The sequence below is a fragment of the Antedon bifida genome, chromosome 9 (assembly GCF_963402885.1).
Source record: "Antedon bifida chromosome 9, ecAntBifi1.1, whole genome shotgun sequence".
Classification (NCBI taxonomy): Eukaryota; Metazoa; Echinodermata; class Crinoidea; order Comatulida; family Antedonidae; genus Antedon; species Antedon bifida.
Window position 1 is genome coordinate 2,666,042 of NC_136234.1, and position 21,888 is coordinate 2,687,929.

A 21,888-nucleotide genomic window follows, 5' to 3' on the forward strand; every position below is an offset into this window, starting at 1 on the left:
GACAATACTCCGTCTGGAACCCAGACTAACCTAATCCTTCCTTCAGCTTGGTTCCAATTGAGCATACACTCATCCTATTCAACGTATAATACTATTACCATCACTATAACCATTGCCAGTTCGCAATTAATTTTCTTGCGTTAATTTATAAATAAATTATAATATTATTTCGTTTATAGCGTCCAATATTGTATACGCTATATTTCAGATACCCGAGGGCCTCTTATCGGAGGACGCAATATGATGCACTGGCCAGAAAACGCATTACGCAGGCGGGTATCTAATCGATTATAAATGAAACTAGGCCTCGAAAGTGTTGGTCTAATTGACCAATGCCCAATAGCCAGTAATCAACGGACCATTAAGCCAGACCCATCAATCTTTACCATGACAATCCATTTAAAATCATATGTGTATGACTATAGAGGCTTTTCAATCAACAGATGAGAGGGATATATCATTAGTTTGATGGGTGACTGGCCGCCTTCCTGAAGAGGCTTCAGCGACACATGAACCGGCCCAGATCTCCATTTATAGCCAAACTGGTCACTCCACATGTCCATAGCGAATAGAAAAGACCCATTGGTTTTCACCTTTATGCTTGCCACACGTACCAACATAAATGAATAGCGTTTCGAAAGGGAATTCAGTAGTAATAAATCTGTCAAAACCTGCAAAAATGTTGTTGTTTGGTGGCTGGAGGTGACTGGCCAGACGTTTTTATCGTGATAATTTGTACATAATTATTACAGGTCTGTGAATAACATGAACCTGATCGCTAAAACATAAACGTTCATGTAATTTTATCCGTTTTTTTTATCACGCTTGTCTTTGGTCAAAAATGTGGTACGATTAAAATGAGTACATAAATTAGTAGTACAGTTTACACCTGTGAGTTTATTCTAAAGCCAAAATGTTTGCATCCAACCATTTAGGGTAGGTTCACACGACGGCGTATAAGGCTTGCCTAGCGTACGCGCGCCTGTGCGCGTGTGGAGAGTGAAGTCACTACACGTCAGTTGTGTACGACAGATACAGTAGCTACATACACATTAAAGACCTATTCCCTAAAATTTGTGACGTTTTATAAAAATAATGCATATATATTTGATTGATACAAATTGGAAGAAACCCAGAGTCTCTCATTTGTTTTGACCTCACGGTCGATCGAAAAGTGGGTGAATTATAGAAGAAAAACAAAAATATCAATCCGCAATGCATGTTGGGATTTATAGCGGGCCGCTAAAATTATTAGAATCGCCTTATTTTTTCACATTTTTAACCATTTAAAGACGAAAAAAGTTATTCAATAGGACCATAGTATTTATTTTTACATTAAATATAGTTTATGACCTTAAATTAGATCTAAAAAAAATAGGGAAGGGGTCTTTAAGTAAAAAATATCAGGAAAACCGTTTTAACAAATAAAAGTCCGATCCCACGAGAAGCACTACAAAAGTAGTGGATAATTTTACGCTCGATATCGATTGCAAAGGACTACACCGTAGACAGTACAATATTCTAAAAATAACAGTATTGTACATAGGCATTTATCTGTGACCATTATCCGTTATATATTTTAAAGGTGTGCTGATAAAACTGTTTTGAATGATTGTAAATTCTTTTCATAATATGGTCAGAGAGTGGATTTGTCTGAACATTCAAGCGAGACGAATCTGTGGTTTTTGTTTATACAGTACGGTACTTTTATACTTTCATGTAATTATACGATATGATCAGACACCCGTATTAAGGGGATAATTTCCTTGTGAAAAGAAAAATCAACCCATATTCAGCGGACACCTAACTTTGCTACCCCTGAAGTTGTCTCCTTAGTATGCGTTCTTCTATATATTATAATAACACCAAATTGTGTTTACCGTAATTCTTCTAATAGTAACCTCCCTTCTAATAGTAACCCACCTTATAAGTCAATCTATAATAATAACCCACTACTCTAATAATAACCCATGGAGGTTACTATTAAAGTCAGAAAAACTTATGATGCAGCCGTATTTTGAAAATAAGGAGATAATGCACGTTGATCTCGGGAGTGAGGGAGGATTGAGTGTTTTTGAGTTTATAAAATAAAGTTAGAGTTCAACCAAATTTGTTTATTCGTTTTATTATTTTGCTATGAGTTGCTGACCGGAAAAGTTGGGGATGGGTTACTATTTGCAGGTGCCTAATTTAAGATTAGTAATAGTAACCCACTACTCTAATAGTAACCCCCCCCCCCCCCCACCTTCTAATAGTAACCCCCCTAAAAAACATTCAAGGAATAATAACACAGGGTTACAATTAGAAGATTTACGGTACTCTATCTCATCCGAAACAACACACGACTGATACTCGCGGCGTTGTCGAGCTGGGGAAACTTTCAATTCCTCTATCCATTATTGTCTGTAAATCAATCAGCAACCATTGTGTTAACTGTTAGGGTTAATTACTTGTCGTCGTTTGTTGGATGGTCTCTTCTGTGGCAAACAGTTGCTTTCTTTTGTGTTCTCTGGTATTTGTGTCCCGATTTGGGTTAATGCTTCAGGTCGAAAAGTTGTTTTGTTCAATTGAACCAACAATAGTCGTTGAGAAATGAATGAAATGCTTGACTTGAACACCAACCTTTAAAATCATACTAGGTACCTGAAATGTTATCAAGTAGCTGCTCTGCTATCAGACTTACACAGCCACGAAGGGCGCGCGCAGCCCTTGCAACTGGTCATCTCTAAAATGACAGCTTAAAGAGGTCATCTCCAATAACGCATTGACCAACTAGAACATGCAGCCACTATGTTATTTTTGCTGGCATCGTGTAAATCATGATATAGAAAATAAAAAGTAAATAAAATCAAACAAAAATAAACAAAACAAAAATTACAAAATACGCATTTTCCACGTATGAACATAGTTTAAATTGACATAGCGCCCCCTTTTGTTCATGTACGCAGTCTGATAGCGTTTCCGATGAGATGGTTTCACGACAACTAGACGCAAATAGCATGATTAATAGCGATAATGACTATTTCCAACCTCACAGCTCCACCTTGTACACTAGCTGTTAGATCTAATCTGCATGGAAATGTATACAACGTGTGTTATATATAAATAGAAAATATAATTAATATGTTGTTATCCTGGCCAGATTGTTCTGAATAACCACATTCGCTTCAAGATGAAAAATGCTTTATGGACCTTATTTTGTCGTCCGGAAACTTTATTAGCTTGGCATTCAAGTTGGAATTTTTATATGATTCTAAACTTAATGTTGTCGGTCTGTCTGTCTGTTCATCACCTATCCCCTTCAGTACTTCGACGTGGAACGTGGCGTCAAGTTTTTTTCCGTTTAGTTTTATTTCTTAGGCTTATACTGTTTTTTTTCTCTTATGTACAGTACAGGTAGCCTATATCAGTATAATATTGTGCTGTTTTTTTGTCATATCAAGCTTCACATCTCCCCGCTGAATTGTACCAGTAAAAATGATAAATTGTGATTGTGAAAGTCTATACTAAGATAATGTTAATGTTTTTGTCAAACCGTGGTTGCTACGATCAGAGGTTAAATAATTGGCCGACACTCATTTATTTAGTATTCATTATCAACAATTCAAGAGTGTGATATAACATATGGTCACCTCATTATCCAAAATGTTCCTATTCATACTATGGAGGATGTTCATAAAAATAATACTTTTAAGAATTATACAGGATGTTAATAGGATATCGGGTTGCATTGGATGGTTTGAGACTTCAAACGCTATGTGTGAATCCGGCCTAGAAAAAAAACAATATTAGCAAAATGTATTGTTTTCTGAAAAAGACCGAAATTTCCTTCAAAAATGAAAGTATAATACAGATTTTCAAATAAAATAAAATCATTTAAAATCTACCAGTAAAAGAACATTCGTGTTTCGTGCATTTCTCAGAGTTTAATGTTAACAGATGCCCTTATTTGGTGAACTGTTCGTATATGGCGTATTTTGTTGAAATAAAGTAATTATTTATTTATATTTTTGTATTAATCATTATTTATAAATTTATTAATAAAGTGTGTGAATTGTATGCTGTTTTGTTAAAATGCTATTTTATTAAAAATCAAGTTTACAACAAGTTATCTTCAGTAAATTCATGTTTTCTTATTTTAATTTTATTTTATTTGAACAAATAGTTGATATCTATAGATATATAGATAATAGTTGAGTATTATTCCATCGATCATAATGTTTGAAATTAATTTTAAAATATAATAGATAAATGAAAATGTATGTTGATGGTGACGATGGAATAAAACAAAGTTTTAAAATAATTGTGTAGTATTTTATAGTTTAAAGAGCAGTTTGTATTATGTACCTTCTTTAACGTTTAATAATAACTATATTTAAAACACATTGAGTCAGTCGCAATATGCTATAAGGTTAAATATTAATTTCCATTATATCGAGAATATTTCAATATGTATGCAATCGCCAATATGTTTGGCCTATATGCCTATATTTACACAATTGAACAGTGTTATTAAATGGGTATGCGGACATAATGCTGCGGTAGGCATATTAAAGGAATAATAAGAATTTTAAAAATTATTGACTGAATTCATATTTTAGATAGATTCCTTTCTTTTGTAAAATAATATCCACATCGAATAGTATTTATGCCTATAATGATTTAAAAGAATATAGTTATGATAAAAAGTGTTAGAAGCTTAAATTATAGTTATGCATAGGCCTACTGCAGTAGGCCTATGTAGTACAATTATTAAGAGTGCAATATGAATATTATATAAAAGGAAAAACAATCTCTGGTAAGATTATAAACAAACAAAAAACATACAAATTATATTCATTTAGCAATAGCATTCCAAGTGTAAATGTTGGATGAGTTGATGTTAGAATATTAGACTTCTCAATATAACGAGCACAGTAACCTTAAATCAATATTGATACAACGTATATTTAAATATTATGTAACGTACATAACATATACAAATAAACATGTTTTGTATCATTCAACAAATTGTATTGTAAGAGTCGCTCTCATATGAGACTACTATGCATTTGTCCTACATAAAATGTATTAAAATATTCGTTCGATTTTTTTGTGGACAAAAACAGAAGGCTATTATTTTTTATGTTTCATTGATTTTGTGCACAATAAAAGGCTGCTATAATGTACGTGAACTGCCTGCAACCACATGACCTCCTACATTATTATTATAGCAGTTTAGTGTAGGCCTATGAACTTAATATGCTGATTTATTCAGAAATATTCTATATGAAAACCAGGGAGGGTAGAAGTCACACACACCAGCAATGCTTCGAAAATTATACAACACAGAGGATAACAATTACAAATGTGACATTACTCTTTTTAGGTTTCGATGAATAGTCATAATATAACATTTTATGATGGACAATAATTGTATTTGTATCATGTATTATTGTTATTTAAATATTGAAATTCGCAAAACTCAGTGTCTACAAAATATACAGGTTTTGATACTACAGTATATATTAAATTTCAGGTCATTTTAATTATTATATTTAATTATATACGGTAAATTATTATGCCTTTAGTGTTGCGCAATATATTAATATCTATAATATCTATGTTTGTATGATCTGACGTAAGTTTATAAAGTAAAATGTTCGAGTCATTTACTCCTTTCACTCTTAGATTTTTCACCAGATTATCACAAAGTGGTTACGTTGTTTCATTTATTTTTTAAAATATACATGGGCCAGTTATTGACTTAATACATTTATAGAGAGTTGATTGTAAAATGTTATTGAATTTCTAATATTATCCAATGACTATAATTGATTTTAAAGTGCGCTAACCCGTTGTGAATCGTAAGCCCCTTTCTCCAGACGTTTTCCGCAATGCGATGAGTGGGATTCAAGGCCTGTAACACCGGTATGCTAAAACATAGACGATGGGCCTACCTACCAAGAAAAACATGAACTTGAAAACTTCATTAAACAACTGGGATTCTTAGGCCTATTCATGTAAAAGTAAACAAATGAATTAATTAACATTAACAGTAGCATAAATAATAATAATATAGACCCTCATTTTGAAAATTGTTAATTGATGATGTCAATCGTTTCACGCAACAGGCTATATTTAGCGACGACCCATGCTAGGTCAGGGCTAAGGCTCATAATGTGGTCGGATAACAAAAGTCAAAGTCAACGAGCCAAAGAAATCAGGATAATAACCCATTAATTTACATCATAATTTATCACTTAGGCCAAGTTAATACAAACATGTTTACCTAAAAAAAACATTTTAGGGCGTGGCTTTAATAAGAGCTTTCTTTTCTGTTAATTCAATGTGGATTATCTTAGAAAAGGCGTATAAAAATGTTCCTTATTTAACAATCTTCTGAACAATAATAATTTTGGTAAATAAAAAATTTGAAAAAGTAAGCACTTAAGTCAAATTATGAAATACGAATATTTATTTATCTAGTTGCATAAGGTTGCCTATCTAGTTTCAATGAAGCAACTGCTTGTTGGAACTTGTAAAGAACATTATATTATCTTCTGTATTTTATTGGAACAATTGGAACCATGATTGTATGGTAAAATAATGCAAGCTTAATAGGCCTACAATACATTTAATTCTGAAAAAAGTAAGCACTTAAGTCAAATTATGAAATACACGAATATTTATTTATCTAGTTGCATAAGGTTTGACTATCTAGTTTCAATGAAGCAACTGCTTGTTAGCAACTGGTAAAGAACGTTATATATTATCTTCTGTAAAATGGGATATTTTATGCAATTGGAACCATTGTTTTGGTAAAATAATGCAAACTTAATAGGCCCAGAATACATTTAATTCTGAAAAACGTAAGCACTTAAGTCAAATTATGAAATACACGAATGTTTATTTAGGCTTATCTAGTTTTCATGAAGCAACTGATTTGCAAACTGGTAAAGAAACATTATATCTTCCGTAAAATGGGGTATTTTATAATAATAGACCTACAATACATTAAAGAAAAGAAAATTCAATAATTAATGAAAACACAATTTAATATAGATTTTAGTTTATATTTCGATTTCTGCTGAAACTTTTATTCGAAATATAAATTATATGAATACGTAATTTGTGTTTATGTATAAGGCCTAATAAACATTGTATATACTATAATAAATTTGCTTTAATAACTAAAACTAGTTTTTGTGACATTATTATAATAATGATTATTATGGCCTATAGGCCTAATATATTCCAACTCATCAACATTGAACAATGTATAATAAACCAATAATAATTAAGTGTTCATCTATATTTAATTGGCAGTGTTTTTATAATTTAAAATTAATAAAATGTTATTGTTATTAAAATACGTTTGTAGAGGCAAAACTACAGTTGAATTTTAAAATTCAAAAACTCCAATGGCGTCGTCATTGATAACAATAACAATGAGGACTTAATCATAATAAAATCTCAATCATGTTAAACATTTTTTTTTCCAATTATTGCTATTATTATTCTTCAAATCAGTTCCAAAAAAATTTCTATAATCATGTTTTCAATAAATTTACAACGATTGACATGTCTTTTTAATATACAAATATATATATATATATCAGTTTTCCATTTAATTTTTCCACTTTTTAAATAAATAATGAGGGAGCCAGAAAAATCTTATTAATTAATTAATAGGCTCCAAAATAAAAAAAAAACAAAAAAAAACATTACAATACTAATAAATCAATCGATATGTAAAATATTGGTATGCCGTACTCTGATGAAAAAAAGTTGAGTCTCTAAGCCAGTTTACTGTTTCTAGTGTCAAAGGTTGTGATTTTAATAAATAAACTCATTCAAATTTTTAAAATTGAATAATAAAAAATAAAAATCATCTTTTATAGAAAGGGAAAAAAGAATAGTATATGATCATACTTTGTTTATAGTGGAAATAAATTAATAAGAGATATTCTTAACTATACATAATTTTATGCAAATTGTTGTCAGTGATGCATTGAAATTATCTCCAAGAAGCAGATTAGGTATCTTAATTACATTCTACGTGCTTTTGTATTAAGAATACTTATTAATGTAATCTTATCTTACAACTTATAGAAAACTAATTATTAATGTTAACAGTTAAGGTTAACAGCAGTCAATAGCAGCAGGATGTAGGAGGTCAAAAGTCAATTCAGATTACATAATAAATTGTTCACTAAAAACGAGATAATGACGTTATCAATCAACGTTGACATAATGATTATTAAAAGTAACATAATTAACGAGAAAAAACGGTAACATACTGAGAAAGTATAAATCTCTATTTTAAAGAATGATTTTATATACCAAAATATTTTTGTAATTTATTTGTTTATATTTTAAAGCTTAGAGCGTCACAAATCAAAAACTTTTTTTTTGCTTACTTGTGGTGATCCTGTTTTTCATACTTTATAACTAATACTTCTCTTTTATTGGATGTTGATTATGATAATGATTATGACGATATCAGGAGGAGAAAGAAGAGGAGGAGGAAAATCATAATGATAGTGATGATTTGATCACGGCTACAATTATAATAGAAGAGAATTAGATTAAATGATGATAATAATGATGATGATGATGATGATGATAATGATGATGATGATGATAATGATGATGATGATGATGATAAGTGATCATGATTACAACAAATTTGTATCGCCACCAAGTAAACCCAATTCTTCTATTTAGAACTTGATATAATGGACGAAATTATGATGATGGTTATCCTCTAGTTAGTTTAGTGATTATTTGTTATGATGATGATGATGATGGTAATGACGTCTCACAAAAAACAAAACTAACCTATACAGTATTGATATTAGATGTTCTTTAAATAATAATAAAGCTTATTAATTAGGCCTATAGAATGAATTCATTATAAATTATGATTACAAATGTTTTAAATAAATAAATTGTAAGATAAATATTATTTGATTTAGGTCTACAATTAGAGAATTCTTTAAAAATGTTTAAAACTTAATCACACGACTTGCTTTATTAATTATTTTAGAGTGCTGTTGAATAATGTATCAAAAATCATAAATTTCAGTTAAATCATGAACGAAATCTAAATTTATTAATCACATTCGTTCCCATTGAGATAAGTGGTCTATTTTTAAAAAATATTAGAAGTCCAAACTTAAGGAAGACTATACCACTGTCGTGTGTGTCCAGGGGGAAGTCATGCGTAACGTCTATCTCGATAATCTTCATAACTTACAACGAAATTTCATTGTAAATAAAATCGAATCGAAAAGCGGGTTAGGAATTGTCGTTACCGTTTGGTGTGTGTGGACAGTTGGATATGTTTCTATTTGGAGAAAATACTTGTGTTTTTTGGAAATCAATTAATGAATTACCACTTTTTATCAGTAGTAGAGTCTGAATAGAAGTTTGCTATCCCGTGGCGCATCGCGACTCAGCCGCCATTTTTCATGATAAACAAGTTGGTACGCTTTGTATAACTATACTCTGCGCGAAGTCCATCGCTACCCGGCTCTTGGGGCGAAAAATGTCACGCCGGAAGCAGGACAAGCCGCAGCAGGTCCGACGGTCACTTACTGGTGAGTTTTATTTGAATTTATAAATGTTTAGCCTGTTGTTACACCGTATAAACATCGGCCGTCTACCTGGCCGGTTGAACATTGTTGGTGTCAGGTCTCACCGGACCGTGGTGCAGACACAGTCCTGGTCAAGCTTAGAACCGTTCGTTAGTAGCACGGTTAGCTCTAAGTTCTAACTGCTATCGCAAAATGTGAATATAACGGGCCTATAATCTGACAATGTTATTCTTTTATTATGTAAGAACACTTTAAAACAATAGTTTTGTTTATGGTGATATACTAACATGTTTATTATCTAACAATTAATTTGTGTGTAGTCCATGGGTGGGGGTTTTTGGAAGGGAATTCCCCTTTCATATAAATACATTGTATTTTTCCATTAATAGGTATAGTAAATAATTTAACCTCTTCTAAATTTTCTATAATAATTGTAAATGTTATTAATGACATTTTGTAATCAGTATTTATTTACAATGATTGTGTGAAGTAGAAATGTCTGCAACACAGACAACGACCGTATACGTAGCTCTTGCCTATTGAAACGATCGCCATCATAAGCCCTTAGGCAGCCAGTAGCTTTCCTTCTGACTTATTTTGCATACGGTTTAATGTACACAACGAGTATATTATGCTGATCCATGGGGCGAAGGTGCGCCAAACACCAATAGCTATTTAAGTACATAGCTACGACTTCGCTCTATTGGTCAGTATATTATATGGCGACTCGCTTGGGCTCATAAATATATTTTAAGAGAAAAATTACATAGCGACCTTCAACATAATTTAGATTGCTGTATTTTTTTGTGATTTTCTATGGAGTTGAATAAAATGGCTGAGGCTTTCGTTAGACCGGTATCCGTATTGTTTCCGATCGAACACGACCGGGGCGTGTTGATTAATACAAAATTGTTCGCCTTTGTGACAAAGGTTTTGTGTGCTACGTATTCCGAAAGCAACAATTTGTTTACCATTTGCGTAGCAAAATTATTACCTTGCAAGGATAAATATGGCATAATAATGATTCTTAAATTGACCTCGTTCTTAATCATATTTAATATTTACAAGGTTAGGATTTCATAAAAAAAAATTTTGTTGGTATTTTACCTTGGATCTTTTTCATCAAAACCCACTGGTCCTTTCTATAGGAACTATTTTAGTGGAAGAATACATAATAAAAAGAAAGATAATAAAGCCATAGGGCGTTTGTAACATTTTATAAATATGTTCTATTAATATTATTATATAAATTTACAGTCATAGAGTGATAATTAAATAAAATGTTACAATATAAATCATTATTTGAACTATTCCTTTTTATACTTACCTTTTTAAGACTGTTACTTTACTCAAATAAACAGATAAAATTGTGTAATAACAACTTCTAATATTATCCAGCCTTGTTCTTAGTTGACCTTTGTGACGTCCACTATGTAATCCTGTTTAAAAATATATTAAATACACTACAAAAAAAGAACTAAAGAATTTTCTGTATGGTATACAATGAAAAAAGAAATAAAAAACTGTAGGCCTAAAGTAGCCAAGAGCAGGCCTGCCCAAGAGGTTCACATACTTGAGTTGACCCTTTTGTATTCATGTGGCTTCAGAGCTTTTAAACTGTTAATATCTATTATTAGAATTAAATATTTATGACATTTATTATTTTATATACTTATATTATTAAGTAAGTACTTATTAGTAAGTACATCTTCTTTTTATCTAGATTGGAATGTGTAATTCAAATGTTTTTTTAGACAGTACATTGAGAAGTACTGTAACTATACTATATTGTATTGTACCTTAAAAAGTAAATTATAACATTTGTTCTCTATATAGATAGGCCTACTTTCTATTATTAAAGACTAGAATATAGTTGTAGGCCTTCTACTTTACTGTCCCTTTTGTGATGTCCAGCCTTGAGTCCAGACTAGTTGACCTATTAACTAATATAAACATTGAGCAATGTTACATGAATAATTAGGTCTGCACACTTCAATTGTTAAACAGCCTTGTCCTTAGCTGACCCTTTGTGAAGTCCAGTTTAATAATAGGTCATTGAATCCAGACTAGTTGACCTCTACTAATATAAACATTGTGTAATGTTACATAATAGGCCTATATCCTAAGGCTAATAATGTCTTTCTTATGCTGAGATAATCCCTGAACTTGTCTGGCCTATTGTTTACTATTAACTAGTTACATAATATTTCCACTGGTCAGCTTAATGGAAGGTTGTGGAAGGTCAGCATAGCCAGACAGGCCAACTGACTGATGCTGGCTGGAGTATATACTAATTACTGTTAGCAATGCCAGGAAACCAGCCTGTGAGCTAAATTTGATGGTCATTTGTAGTTCAAACAAAGGTCGAAAAGTACTATTACATTTGTGTTATTTATTGTTACTGGCCTTGCCTGAAGAAAAATTATTCCTGCTGCTGGCTTGACAAAAAGAGAGAGCTGTTAATATTATGCCTGCATGGTAGAGTGGATTTATTATTTGTAGAGACCCTTGAACAAATCTGTCTGGCAATATTTACTATGTGTTTGGCCTATTGTACTTTTATAGTAATCTTTGCACACTTTCTGTAATATGCATTGCAGAGTCAGCTTTATTATTACATTTTCCAGCTAAATATAAAAATAAACATCAATTAAAGTAGTTAGTTTGTGGTGAATTATTTATAGCATTATGTTATTATCTTGTCCAGAAATGGCTCGTCTCTCGGGTGGAATTCTGGTCATTTACGTAATCCACAGAGTGGAATCGGCAGCTTTGCCTTTATAGTGTTATAAAGCCTTAGATCCAAGTCTGACCTTGGTTAGAACAACTCAACGTGACAGGTCAACTTTGGTCACACAAAATGGTGGTAGACATGAATTTATTATTTATTGATCAGTGTGCGTTCAACAGACCTTGGTCATATTCTGGACGCCCAGATTCTTATTTAATAAGGGGCACGGCAGTTGTAATACGTGATTGTTAATAATCATCGTTAGTGGTCAACTAACGAAATATTTTAACCTTCAACTCTCTCGTGCTGTTGTAACTAAATTTATAATTTTAATCTCAGTCTGAAAGTTGTTTAAATTTGCTATAGGGCATTAGTTTGGGAAAGAAATTATTATTTTTTTTGTTGGAATCCAATTGCTAATGCCTTGTATTGATTGGTTAACCTGACGCAGCAACCGAGAAGCGCCGTCTTTGTTTGGCTTCATATAGCCTACCCTATTTAGCATACCTTGTAAAAATACAGACCAGTAGCAAATATGGCGCTGTATAAAAAGTCATCGGAAAAACACTGACCTCACTGTATAACAGCGAATAAAAGAACGATAATCAGTAACCGGCCAACGCGAATAACCTTCAACCCATGGAGACACTTTTATGACCACATTGTTGTACATCTTGCAATGTGTATGAATGATGAATACCACATAATTTACTGCTCTATGATATTTGCCTTGAATGTCTCAATTAAACATATTTATTCTAAAATATTTAAATCTCTTCAACTTTTGACCATTTGGTCTTTGAAATACCAACGTTTTTTTTTTCACTATGGTTACAAACAGGTGTGTGTAGCTATCTCTGACCAAGATAAATAAACCAAGTATAATTTATTAAAATTATTCTGATAGGGTAATGTAAATATTACATACCAATGCATACATAGTAGGCTTGACTTTGTCAAACAAAGTTATAAGTGGATATTTAATACTTATAGGTATATAGACAGAACAAAAAAATAAATAAAAATGTTATATTAGATGCAGGTGTATTCTTAAACTTTCAAAGTATTAGAGAATTATAAAATCTATAATCATTTTACCAAGAATGAGATTTAGTTTTATTTGGTTTATTTATATTAAGTTTATTTTTGTTAAATTCTACTTACAGTACTATTTTTTCATTGTAATTCAAGAAATTGTACATTATAAAGATGGTGATAAGCACTAACTAATTGGTAATAATAGCTATACCTTACCATGTCAATTATTTTTGGGTTTTTTTGACAATAAAAGAGATTAAATATTATTATAGTTAAATAGTATTGTAAATTTTAGGAAAAAAAATCTTCTCTCTTTTAATTTGTTATGTTCTTCATTCATTTAATCATTTCAGGTTTTATTTTGGTTCATTCCTTCACATGTAATCTTTATTTTCTTTTTTATCATTGTTTGTCTTTGTAAAATCCATTCATTCAAAAATACATTAATTTGTTTACTCATACTTTCTTAGTCCTAACTTTTTAACTAACTGTAACACATGATTTGTTTGTTAGTATTTTGATTTATTATTTATTATTTTATATAAAAATCATCAGCTTAATAGTGGCTTTCTAGTCCCATTTTATTTTTAGATTTAAAGAGGGACATAGTTAATTAAATTTATATAAAAAAAAATCCAATGTTATTGTTCTTTACTTTGATTCATTCTGTTAGAATATAAAGTTTGTCAGCATTTATAATAAACAATGCATGATTTATTAAAAAGTTACTGTACATTTTCAACTCTTTGGTTAAATTCAAATTTAGATTCAACAACTAAGAGTATTTCTATAATCACTGTATGTATGTGACCATTTTTATACCCAACTCTGTATACTGTTCAGTGTAGTGGAATGTTGAGCCTGTTTCTCAATACTGTACTACTTTATACAGTATTGTACAGTACTGAGCCTCTCTCTCTCTCTCAATACTGTACTAATACAGTAGTGTACTGTACTGTAGTAATACGCCTGTTTCTCAATACTGTACTACTGTATACAGTATTGTACAGTATTGAGCCTCTCTCTCTCTCTCTCTCAATACTGTACTAATACAGTAGTGTACTGTACTGTAGTAATAAGCCTGTTTCTCAATACTGTACTACTTTATACAGTATTGTACAGTATTGAGCCTCTCTCTCTCTCTCAATACTGTACTAATACAGTAGTGTACTGTACTGTAGTAATAAGCCTGTTTCTCAATACTGTACTACTGTATACAGTATTGTACAGTATTGAGCCTTTCTCTCTCTCTCTCAATACTGTCCTAATACAGTAGTGTATTGTACTGTAGTAATAAGCCTGTTTCTCAATACTGTACTACTGTATACAGTAGTGTAGTATAGTATTGTGAGCCTGTTTCTCAATACTGTAAAAGTACTTTCTTCAAGTTCATACCACATATTGGTACAACATGTAAGTTGGACTGATACCTAACAGTTCTTCCACCCTACCTAATGGTTCTTAATAGTCCTTCATTCAAAACTGTACAGACTTAAATTTAAATCTAAAAATATCCACCTTGTAATCAATTAAAAATGCATCTAGACCAAAGGGATAAGTAATCATTCTTTACTTGTTGATACTATAATTATTTGATCTCCTTTCATATGATTCCTCATTTTCCATTATTTATTATTGTTTAGGCCTACAGTTATGTTCTTAATGTTTCTAGTGTATTGTGTTATAAATACATACACACATACTATGTTTGACTATAAGTATATTCTCAGCATAAAGAATTAAGTTAGTACTAAACTACTAAAACTTATTTCTCCATGGTCTCATGTCATATAATGTGGCTGACCTTTTGTATTTGATGGAGTAAGGAAGGCAGACAATGCTGATTCTTACACCCTTATACCATACTACTGCTTTAGTTCTATCTATCCCTTGTTATCAGATGACCAATGACATCAATTACAAATCTACATAAAATGTGTATCCTAATATGATACAGTAGCCTATCTTTACCACATATCTGCTGTGTATAGATAGTTCCACCAGCCTGGACTATCCTCTGGTCTTTGAAACTTTACATACTAACCTACTGTATTAGCATTTAGGGCAGTTGGTACACAGTATTACTAAGGTGGGACCACTATATGCTGTTTTAGTTTGAACAACTTAGACTACAGTACAGGTATACCTCTGGTCTTTGAAAGTGTACTTACTGTAGTGTAGGCCAGTTGGTACACAGTATTCTAGACCAATGTTATTTTCAACACAATCCACTATAAAGGTGGGACTACATATTATAGAGTATGCTGTTATAGTTTGAACAACTTAGACTACAGTATACCTCTGGTCTTTGAATGTGTGTATAGGCCAGTTGGTACACAGTATTCTAGACCAATGTTATTTTCAAGTTAATTTAATCCACTAAGGTGGGAAGTGGTCAATGTACAGCACAGGAAACATGTTATTATGTGCTGTTCATATGTCTTAGTGATTTGATATGAAGGGTTTCACTTAACACTGAAACATGCGTTTCCTGTGCTAAGCTTCTGTGTGGATCTAAGGTGTCACAGTAACCAGGAACTATACACTGGTCAAGGAGGTTTAAATAAACACGTTTTTTTTGCAGGTGAGGAAAAAAAAAAGTCAACATAACATTTTGTCAATAAAAGGTTCTGGTCAAAGTACAACATGCTCAAACACTATCATACAATTTCCAATAATGTGAAATCAAATTTTAATATTGAATAAACAAAATTATGTACCCTGTATTTTTAAAACAACTTATTGAAATTACTGTATACCAATATGCAATGGAGAAAATATGACTGTATGAAGATAAACCTTATCATCACAACCAACAATACATTTCATTGTTACAGTCCACATTGAAGAAAGGAACTAAAATGTTATTTTCATTACCCTACTGTACAGTAGTTGACATTTCACCTTTTCTGAAAATATTAATTTTTAAAAGTCATTTAGAAATTATTATATACTAAACTCAACAATCAACTCAACTGCATGATAATAATGCTATGTGTATCTAAAAAAAGAACGGCTACATGATTTCAAAGCAAGTATAATGTAACTACAGTACATTTTAATTATATTGTACTTTTGAGATGTTCTGTTCTAATAATGTGGACTAGAAATTTTATATCTCTCCATTATAACTGGCCTATTTTTATTTTGATTAGCCAAACCATAATATCATAACTCATACAAAATTACGTAGAGAAAGATTGAAAATTATGTATTTTATGGTTGCATGGTTTTTATATTTGACCCAATTTCTCGTCATGTGTTAACAACATCAAATAGGTTAGGGAATGGTTTGTTCATGCTGTACTATTCCTACATTTCCCTTATGACTCTTCGCTGATAAACTTGGAGAGTTTGATTTCTTTTATGCAAACTTGCATACATTTCCATGTGGCAATTTTAAAGTTTTGTTTTATCCATTGATATTAATAATTATTGAGGATATACCTATAAATAAATGATTTTGATATTTTTAGCTTTATTCCTAATTATTTTAATGTGTAACATACTACATTATATCTTTTTATTTCAAAATGGCCTGCCCACAAAATAATAAATAATTAATTTTTATATCTGATTCATGATATTATTTTTTATTTATTATTTGGATTAATCATAATTTGTTAGTGATTTGTAAAGATGTGTAAAAATCTATATGCTTTAAAAAAATAGTATAAAGTATAAAATCATCAACAACTCTTGTATTCTACATATCTATCCATTAGTTTAGTTTTGATACGTGAACAAAAAAAATCTGATTTGTATGCGTTGAATGGTTTCCTTTATGTAATTCAGATTGTGTAGGTAAAAAATTTAAAAACAAGTAAAGAACTAGTAAAGATATGTCAGAAGTAATAGAGTGATATATAAGTGATTGGGGGTATTTGTCCATTAAGAATTCCTATCAAACACAGGTAAATCTAAGGTCATTGAAATAAGGGTTTCTGATATATCAAGTTTCATACAGTTTGACAAGTAAAATATAGAGTTGTACTCAGAAGAATGATTGATTCATTTGTTAAAACATACTATTTGAAAAGAAAAAAAAGAAAAAAGGAGCATGTGGAAAAACTCAAACGTTTCAATGGTCATTAAATCATGATTGATAGCTGGAGAACATTAGGAATTGGTAAGTAAAAATGAGTTGATTATCTAAACAATGGTTAACTCAACATCATAGATGTGAGTATGTAAGGAGAGACATGATAGGTTCTGCCACCAAAGTTTACTAAATATCATTTACACCAATCCCAGTTTTACCACCAAGCCCAAAATTTGTCCACTCAACAAATATTTCTTTTTTTTTTGTCCACCAACCTTCTACTCATATGACATTTCTTCCACTCATCCCAATGTTTTTCAACCCACACCTTAAACATCAGTCCACTTATCCAAAAATGTGTTCATATATCCCAAAGTGTGTCCACTCACCCCAAAGTGTGCCCACTCACCCCAAAGTGTGTCCACTCACCCCAAAGTGTGTCCACTCACCCCAAAGTGTGTCCACTCACCCCAAAGTGTGTCCACTCACCCCAAAGTGTGTCCACTCACCCCAAAGTGTGTCCACTCACCCCAAAGTGTGTCCACTCACCCCAAAGTGTGTCCACTCACCCCAAAGTGTGTCCACTCACCCCAAAGTGTGTCCACTCACCCCAAAGTGTGTCCACTCACCCCAAAGTGTGTCCACTCACCCCAAAGTGTGTCCACTCACCCCAAAGTGTGTCCACTCACCCCAAAGTGTGTCCACTCACCCCAAAGTGTGTCCACTCACCCCAAAGTGTGTCCACTCACCCCAAAGTGTGTCCACTCACCCCAAAGTGTGTCCACTCACCCCAAAGTGTGTCCACTCACCCCAAAGTGTGTCCACTCACCCCAAAGTGTGTCCACTCATCCCAAAGTGTGTCCACTCACCCCAAAGTGTGTCCACTCACCCCAAAGTTTGTCCACCTCTTTCACAAAGTGTCCACTCACCCTAAAGTGTGTCCACTCACCCCAAATTTTGTCCACCTTTCCCAAAGTTTTTCCACGAATCCCAAAGTTTGTCTACCCATTCCAAAGTTTGTTTACCCATCATAAAGTTTTTCCACTTATCACAAGTGTGTCCACTGATCTGATAGTGTCCACTCACCCCAAAGTTTGTCCACATATCCCAAAGTTTTTCCACGAATCCCAAAGTTTGTCTACCCATTCTAAAATTTGTTTACCCATCATAAAGTTTTTCCACTTATCACAAGTGTGTCCACTGATCTGATAGTGTCCACTCACCCCAAAGTTTGTCCACATATCCCAAAGTTTGTCCACCCATCCCAAAGTTTGTCGACTCACCCCAAAGTTTGTTTAAATATTATACTACTGTACAGACAAGATCTTAACTCGGTTTATTTTACCTAGGATGTATTGTACCCTGAGGAGACACTTGGAACACCTTACTGGCTTTACCTTAAAGATGTATTGTCCCCCAAAATCATGAAAAATAAAGATTTTTAAAATCGGACTTTGAATAGGCCAATTTGAAGTTTTAATGAAGTTGTTCACTTCCATAAGAAAAAAAACAGGGGAAAAAAATTATTTCACCTATAAAAAGACAAAATAAACAGTTAAATTACCCAAAAACTTATTGTCTTCCAGACAATTTGACCATTTTTTGCTTTAAATTACATTTTTCTCAGGTAAATAAATTTTTTTCAGACCCAATTTTTTGTGAGAGTGAATAACTATTATGTGACATTAAAATAACATATTCAACAAAAAAATTAAAAAAAATATTTTTTTAGGGTGACAATATATCTTTAACTTGTTGGCATTGGCCCTAAGATACTGTATATTTTAAGTCACAAACAATGGTAGTTATTAAAAGTATTATTTAAAGTTATATTGCAGTATACAGTATTATACAAATTTATTATCAAAAATTATTTAAAAAAAAATGTATTCCTTATTTAGAAAAAAAACATTATTAAAACTTTAAAATTAAAATATTTATTATAATCAACTTGAAAATAATGAATTTGCTCTTTCAAACTAATTCTAAAATTTCAATTAATTAAAAAAAACACAAATCTTTAACGATTACATAAATGTAACTTTAAAAGAATTCAATCAAAATTGAAAGTAATTTAATCATATGTTGGGAATACTAGGATACATATTATAATATATACTCTTGCTTTACATTATGTACACGTATGTGACAATTTATTCAATCATAGTCAAGGTTGCCATTTACCGTTGAAAGCACATTTTTTTTCATCTCTGTTTCTTAGAAAAATATATTAATTTTAAGTTTAGAAAAGATGGCTAACATTTAATTTTGAATTCGTTTTTTATAAGTTTATTTTTTAGAATATTAAATTAAAACCTATTTCTATTTAACACAGCTTCATTTTATTAATTAATTGAAGAGATTGTTTACTTAAACTGCTGACCAGACTTCTTGAGAAATATATGTATATAATGTTCATATTTTGTAAATGTGGACAAGCAAAGTGGACAATTATGTCATTTGTTAAAACAACTGTAATTTATTAATTTTTAAAATAAATGAATTATTCTCTACTGTAAGTCTGTTATAAACCTAACCTGGAAAATATTATAGAGAAAAAATAATTTCTTAAATGAATAATATTTCAAACCAGAATTCAATATACTGTAGAAAAGCTATAATTGAGTTTTAGATAAATACATATTTGAAATGAATATAAGAAGCTTATTTTTTTTTAAAGGAACAATTTACAACACATTTAATTTATTTTCTAAAATAAAAATTCAAATTTTAATTTTGTTCTCAAAGTTTGTTTAATTGTTAAATATTTATTTCTAAAATAAATAATCTAAATTTGCAATTTTTAAAATTAATTTGTTTGCTATAATTGAATTCCTAATCGATATTCCTCATAATGTTCTGTTTTTTAAGCAGAATTTAAAAATAAAAATGTAATTTGTACTTCTAATATCTTCTCATAAAATGATGTAGCTGATTGCTGTATCCTGTACACATTAAACCATTCACTTTGATGTTTTGGCCTCCAAATTCAAGTGCATCATAATTCCCAACACAACCCATATTAAATCATACAATCAAATATGTCACATAGCCTATTTAAAGCCTTTTACTACCTAAGATAATAATTTTTTTTTTAAAGAAAAGTATTTTACTTCAGTTATTTGTTTCTTAATTTCCAAGTTTTTCTAAATTCTTTGAAAAGATATTAGATCAACAACATCACAAGCAGTTAGTTTTAAAAAGTTACTGATTCTTTAAAAATAGTACATTTAAAAGTAACTTAGAAAGTTGAAAACAATTTTTAAAATTAACAGAAAAGGCCTAATTCTATAATTTTCTTGTCGACCTTTGTCATTTTACTGCCTGCTACAAAATAAACTTTTGGTATGATTAATTTTTATTACCATCATACTAGTACAGTCTCTGTAAAATATTTGTGTTGAATAAAGGTATATTATTTTTATTGTTAAATATTTTTTAGGCATGAATTTGCAAAATAAAGCTTGACTTTAATAAATGTAATAACAATAAGTGCATTCATTATATTTAAAATTTTTAGCCTTGAGTTAGGCCTCGGAACCGGCACATTAGGTCTTTCGAACCAGCTGGATTTGGACAATAATTGAGCAAAAACACGATCATACAGCATTTTTTGTGTTATTTCAAGCTGATGAAGGCCTTTTGTGTTGTGAGGTACTGTAGCATTGATCGTTGCATAGCGTCTCGCAGCCTTTTCTTCTTCTTGTAAATTCACTCATTTAGTGTTTATGATCATTTTAAAGTTAATTTTTATGATGATAAACAAGTTGAAATGACTATCTACGACATATAGTGTCGTACTTGTTAATAGGCCAAGGTTGAGCATACAAACTCGATTTATTTCACATTTTTTTGTGTCCTTGTAACTAAATATTATTGTATGATCAGCTCTGTATTCGGTAGAGAAGCATTAACATGAGGAATTTGTGATGATTCATGCAACAAAACGGACACGTCCTCTAAAGATGCGTCGTCTAGTATATACAAGACAATATATCAAGATTAATCATAGTTAAATCAAATATTTGATTATCTTGTAAAGTTGTAGTTCATTTGCCAGTCAGTTAGTTCCTACTTTAAATATATATTTATAATACATTCTTTAGTTCTATTTGATAGCCAATTACTGTGTCATTATTAATATCCTTAAAACTGTTTATTTTGTCTAAATTCTGATGATATTTGCCCCTTGACTCTTCCAGCATAGCACCCTCTGTATTCTGTTTAAACGGTCTGGAATTTGTCCAGGAAACGGTGGCTAAGAAAACAGTTTTTCGGTTATCTTCTGTTCCACGGTTTCCCTTAGCCTAGTTTTAACCTTACTCCCCTTTCAATTAGTGCCGGCCTGTGTATGAGTGATTGAGGGGAAAAGTCCTTTAACATGTTAAAGAATGTTATATAAAACATTGCTGCAGTAATGTCACTTGTACTTTATAAACTGACGTTTGATTAGTCTTTGATGATTGCAACTTTCACCAATAGGAGACTTTCAACGA

General features: G+C 31.2%; 1 protein-coding gene across 1 annotated transcript in view; it reads left to right on the plus strand.

The window, feature by feature from the left end:
* Positions 1-9,232: 9,232 nt before the first annotated feature.
* Positions 9,233-21,888, plus strand: part of LOC144851846 (BCL11 transcription factor A-like) — a 74,939-nt gene continuing 62,283 nt past the window's right edge. Inside the window, exon 1 of the mRNA XM_078709489.1 lies at positions 9,233-9,584. Coding sequence (XP_078565615.1) covers positions 9,533-9,584 — 52 coding nt within the window. The 5' untranslated portion in view covers positions 9,233-9,532. The remainder of the gene's footprint in view (positions 9,585-21,888) is intronic.